The 5,000-nt window shown below is 37.1% G+C and overlaps 1 protein-coding gene across 2 annotated transcripts in view; it reads right to left on the bottom strand.

The window, feature by feature from the left end:
- LOC135206208 (ribosomal protein S6 kinase alpha-5-like) overlaps window positions 1-5,000 on the bottom strand; it is a 177,092-nt gene that overhangs the window by 26,369 nt on the left and 145,723 nt on the right. For both annotated transcript variants that reach the window (XM_064237547.1, XM_064237546.1), the window contains one exon: window positions 2,008-2,076. In XM_064237547.1, the coding sequence (XP_064093617.1) occupies window positions 2,008-2,076 (69 nt within the window). The remainder of the gene's footprint in view (window positions 1-2,007; window positions 2,077-5,000) is intronic.

Below are 5,000 nucleotides of genomic sequence, written 5' to 3'. Positions count from 1 at the left end.
CTCTCTCTCTCTCTCTCTCTCTCTCCAAATTTTAAACCTTAGTCTTAACTATCAGCTTATTGTTCCAGCTTGGTGTATATTCACATATTTTTTTTTTACTTTATCCCCTCTCTTTTCCCTGCTTCCCTGCATTTTTTTTTCTCTCTCTCTTTACGTTTTAAACAGTCTTAAATTTCAGCTTATTGTTCTAGCGTAGTCTGTTTCCCCATTTTTAACTATAGTTTTTACCCCAACCCCCTTCTCTCTCTCTCTCTCTCTCTCTCTCTCTCTCTCTCTCTCTCTCTCTCTCTCTCTCTCGTTTCCTTTGTTCAAGTATCTTCGACGTGACCAAAGCCGGGAGATCTCCCCGAAGAAATGCATTCTTCTGCAGAAATCTTCTTCCACTCTCATTAAGACAATAAAAATAAAATAAAATGAAATAAAACAATGGCTCACTCGTTTGGTCAATTGTTGATCACTTAGGAAACCGGCGGGTGAAAGTTCAGGCGAAAGACAAAAGGAAATCTTTCGAGTCACACTGCTGCTGCCGCTGCCGCTGCTGATGCGGTCCACGCATGCGTGAACGTGTGTGAAATTCCTTTCCTTCGTTTGACTGACTTGACTGGAGTATTATGGGTGTACAAGTGACTGCTACGATGTTGACCAGAGCTGTGGGTGGGTGTCGTCAAAAGCTGGTGTAGTTTTCTTAAAGCAGTATGGTGATTGACAGTTCGTAAACTTTGCACATGTTTTCTGCATAGTCTTTGTTTCTTTGATTCTCGGTTTTATTTCACCGGTTTCTCTGTTCCATCATTCGTTTTCCTGGCTTCATCTGTAGCCATTGTGGGCAAATACTTATTCCCTTATAGAGTTATTCTTCGTTGACTTATGACGTTTCTCTCTTTTTTTCGCCTTTTCTTTCTTTCCAATAAGGACTTCGTGACTTATGGATTCTAGTTGCATGCTACTCATCTCCTTTTGAACATCATTCATTCATGCTTTTCTCTTGTTTTTTTTTTTTTTTTTTAATATATACTACATAGTCCTCCGTAGGGATGTACAGCCGTCAGTGTACCTCACGCGGTGCACTGTAGCATTAAGGTTCTTTAAAGCGTCTCTTTGGTCCCTAGCTTGAACCCCTTTCATTCCTTTTACTGTGCCTCCGTTCGTATTCTCTTCCTTCCATCTTATTTTCATCCGTATGTAAGATATATGTATGTATGTATGTTTGTATGCATGTATGTATGTATTAAACGAGCGAAACAATAACGCATCGTTTGATTAATTGCGGCACAAAGCATTTTGAAAAAGATAACGCGAGTTCTTTACAGTCAGTGATTGCAAAATTATCTTTGTGAGAGAGAGAGAGAGAGAGAGAGAGAGAGGAGAGAGAGAGAGAGATTCATCGGCAGCGAGGTGCCACAGGTGAGATCGAGGTTTAACAAAGAGAATGAGGTCAATGGGAATAGAAGACTAAGCATAATTAAACAAAAATATTCATTTTAGTTACTAATTATAAAATTACTGATAGAATATTGAGTCGAATTTCACGTAGAGGGTTTCGTGTTGTTAAGCCTTCCTTTGGTTTACCTCAATAACTTGGGTTAATATATTTACATATGAAGAAATGAAAAGAAAATTTGGTGTGGTTTATATTATTATTATTGTTACTATTATTTAGCAGATGAACCCAATTCATATGGGACAAGCCCACAGGGGCCACTGACTTGAAATTTAGCTTCCAAAGAATATTATGGTGTTCATTCGGAAGAAGTAACAGAGGATAATAGGAAATAAGAAAGAAGAGATCAGTGACTAGAAAAAAATAACTATATTAATAAAAAGGTAAAAATTTGCATAAATTGTTTTAGGGGATGAATGCGTTGCATCTTCGCTTGCACTTCTGTGGTTCCAATTCCAACAGCTACCGGTTAATCCAAAAGTATAGGAGTAACAATAGGGGTTTATAGAGGATAGTCCGCAGACTGGTAAAAGACAAAAAGATAAAAAAAATCGTTTCGTACTCACCTCCTGTTCCTAGGACTTTGAGCAGTTCGAAATGGGCCATGTCCACACGACCCTTTCCCGTGAGGTTAACTGGAAGAGAAGAGAGAAAAAGAGTTAATCTTTAGCTGGATATCGTTGCATATATATACAGAGAGATAGATAGATAGAGATAAATAGATAACATATGTAGCTTCCAACACAGTAACATGAACGTTTGCAGGTCCGTCTGCAAAGCAGTTAAGATGATGCTGAATAAACACGAACCACCCCAAAAAGAACGTGAGAGAACATTTAGGAACCAGTAAATATATTTACTCGTTTACTCATCTCAGAGTACCGCAGTAGGGGAAGACACAAATATGGAGGAGGAGGAGGAGGAGAAGTAGGAGGAGGAGAAGTAGGAGGAGGAGAAGTAGGAGGAGGAGGAGGAGGAGAAGTAGGAGGAGGAGAAGTAGGAGGAGGAGGAGGGGGTAGGATCAGGAGGAGAAGGTTGAGGAAAAAGGTTGAAGAGGCGAAGGAGGGGGAGGAGTAGGAGAAGAAAGTAAAGGGGGAGGAAAATAAAGGAAAATGAGAAGGTTGAGGAGGAAGCCTATATGGATATGGCACGGGAATGGAGGAGGAGGAGGGAGGGGGTCTTTTACGGGCTAATAAAGGTGGCTGTGGGGCAATTTTTAGAAGTCATGTAACCCTGGCCTCCCCTCACCTGGCTATACTATAGATACAGCCTTCCTAGTGTACAATGGCCTTCCCTGCGAGGAGATGATGCATGTTGTATGTACACCCTTTCATATATACACCCTTTCCTTTGTCTTCGGATTAAAGGGTAGGGTACTCCTGCATGCACGTGCTTGCTTCGTTGAAGGTCTCGTGAGTGAGTTGTTGCTGTCTTATATATCACTTTGGAAACTTCGGAGAAATTGCGAAGTTTTATTGCAGTACATACGCGCTATATATATTATATAATATATTATATATTATATATATATATATATATATATATATATATATATATAGTATATATGATACAAGAAAGGTGTTTTAAAATACTATTGTAAAATATGCTAAAATTCTTTATTTTTTAATATAAACATATTTCACTGCTGACCCAGGGGTTAATGATGGTGATTATATTGTTTTATAATAAATGAACAAATTAGTATGGCATTAGTAGTATCGGTACAATAACTCGGGGACTCTCTCTCTCTCTCTCTCTCTCTCTCTCTCTCTCTCTCTCTCTCTCTCTCTCTCTCTCTCTCCGCAAGGCGGCTGAATTCGTTTAACTTCCCACAATGAGAAAACTCAGACCAACTTTCCATCACTTTCCACACGCCACACTGTGGGATGCTCGGTTGCGCATTTGCGCTGATGGTGATGATGATAATGATGATGATGATGGTGATATTGATTATTGATGATGATGATGGTGATACTGATTATTGATGATGGTGATGGTGATAGTGATGATGATGATGATTATGACATCATGATATAAATGATGATTATGGCGATGATGATGGTGATGGTGATGTTGATGATGGTGATGATTTTGATGGTGGTGGTGATGTTGATGATGGTGATGATTTTGATGATTGATGATGATGGTGATATTGATGATGGCTTGTTTATTTATTTTTTGATAAAGGGGATTTGTTTTTTTTACTATAGTAGAAAAATCAAGGTGTTGTTAGTTGTGGAATTAGGAAGAAGAATTATTTAGAAATGTTGGTTGTTTATGAGGCGATGTATTACATTGTAAGCTTCGGCACGGCTCGTATAAATGTTCTCATTTAATTTTTTATTCACGTTTTAATTTTTTCTCTTGCTTTGATCGGTGTATCCTTATATATATATATATATATATATATATATATATATATATATATATATATATATATATATATATATATATATATATATTATATATATATATATATATATATATATATATGTGTGTGTGTGTGTGTGTGTGTGTGTGTGTAAATATATGGTGGTCAAGTAAAGTGATACTTCATATTACATTTACGCAAATATTCAAGTACAAGCGTAATAATGCGCGCATGCGCTCATGCACGCGTACCAGAATTTACGTAGCACGAATAGAAAGCCTGTAACAAAAAAAAAAAAAAAAAACCGTTAATTCCCCCACAAAGAACTGTGTCCTGGGATATAAAACGGCCCATCTTTTCTCAGATATTCTTTCCCTTAGAGAGAATCATATAAACAATTATGTATACTCGTAATGACACTTGACACTATGAATATAACTACTACAGTCGAAGAACTGTGGCTTGGGGTTTAGAACGGCACACCTTTCTCAGGTACTGAGGGAATCACCAAGGATTCGTTAATTAGGACCTTGATTTCACAGGCCAGTGAAGGTTTATTAGTCGAGCTCTGTGTCATGTTAATGACTGGCGTTCGTTAAATTGGTGTGTGATGTCGTTACTTCCGCTCATTTAAGAACTCCGAGTCTTGTTTATTAGAATACGAATGGATTTTGTTACTGAGTGATTTTGTGACGCCTGCGTGAACGGTTCGATCAGATAATGAGCTGTGGGTCTAGTATATAGCACGTTGGTGATTGGGACAAGTCAAGTTTTCAACTTGAACTTGAAATATCCAGACTCTCCTTTCCCCTTATGAAACTTTCCAAGTCCCATTACGTTTGTCAAACCTGTTTTGAAAACTCAGATAAGTGGAACTTTGGTCTCCTAAATATAAAAAGTGGGACATTGTATATATATATATATATATATATATATATATATATATATATATATATATATATATATATATATTATACTATATGTTTGTGTGTGAGAGTGTGTGTGTGAGCCACATAATTTTATGAGTGCGAACGATGTCGTGTTGCGTGTTTAAGTTTTCCTGGGAATACTGTAAGTTATTTTCAAATCTAGTGTTGGCTAAGAATCTATTCCAAATTGATAGTAATAAGAAAGCTATTTAACATTTTAGAAAAGTATCCTATATGCTCTATTTTTATGACATTAAGT

This window comes from Macrobrachium nipponense, chromosome 29 (genome assembly GCF_015104395.2).
Source record: "Macrobrachium nipponense isolate FS-2020 chromosome 29, ASM1510439v2, whole genome shotgun sequence".
Taxonomy (NCBI): domain Eukaryota; kingdom Metazoa; phylum Arthropoda; class Malacostraca; order Decapoda; family Palaemonidae; genus Macrobrachium; species Macrobrachium nipponense.
This window is presented reverse-complemented; position numbering and strand designations above follow the sequence as displayed.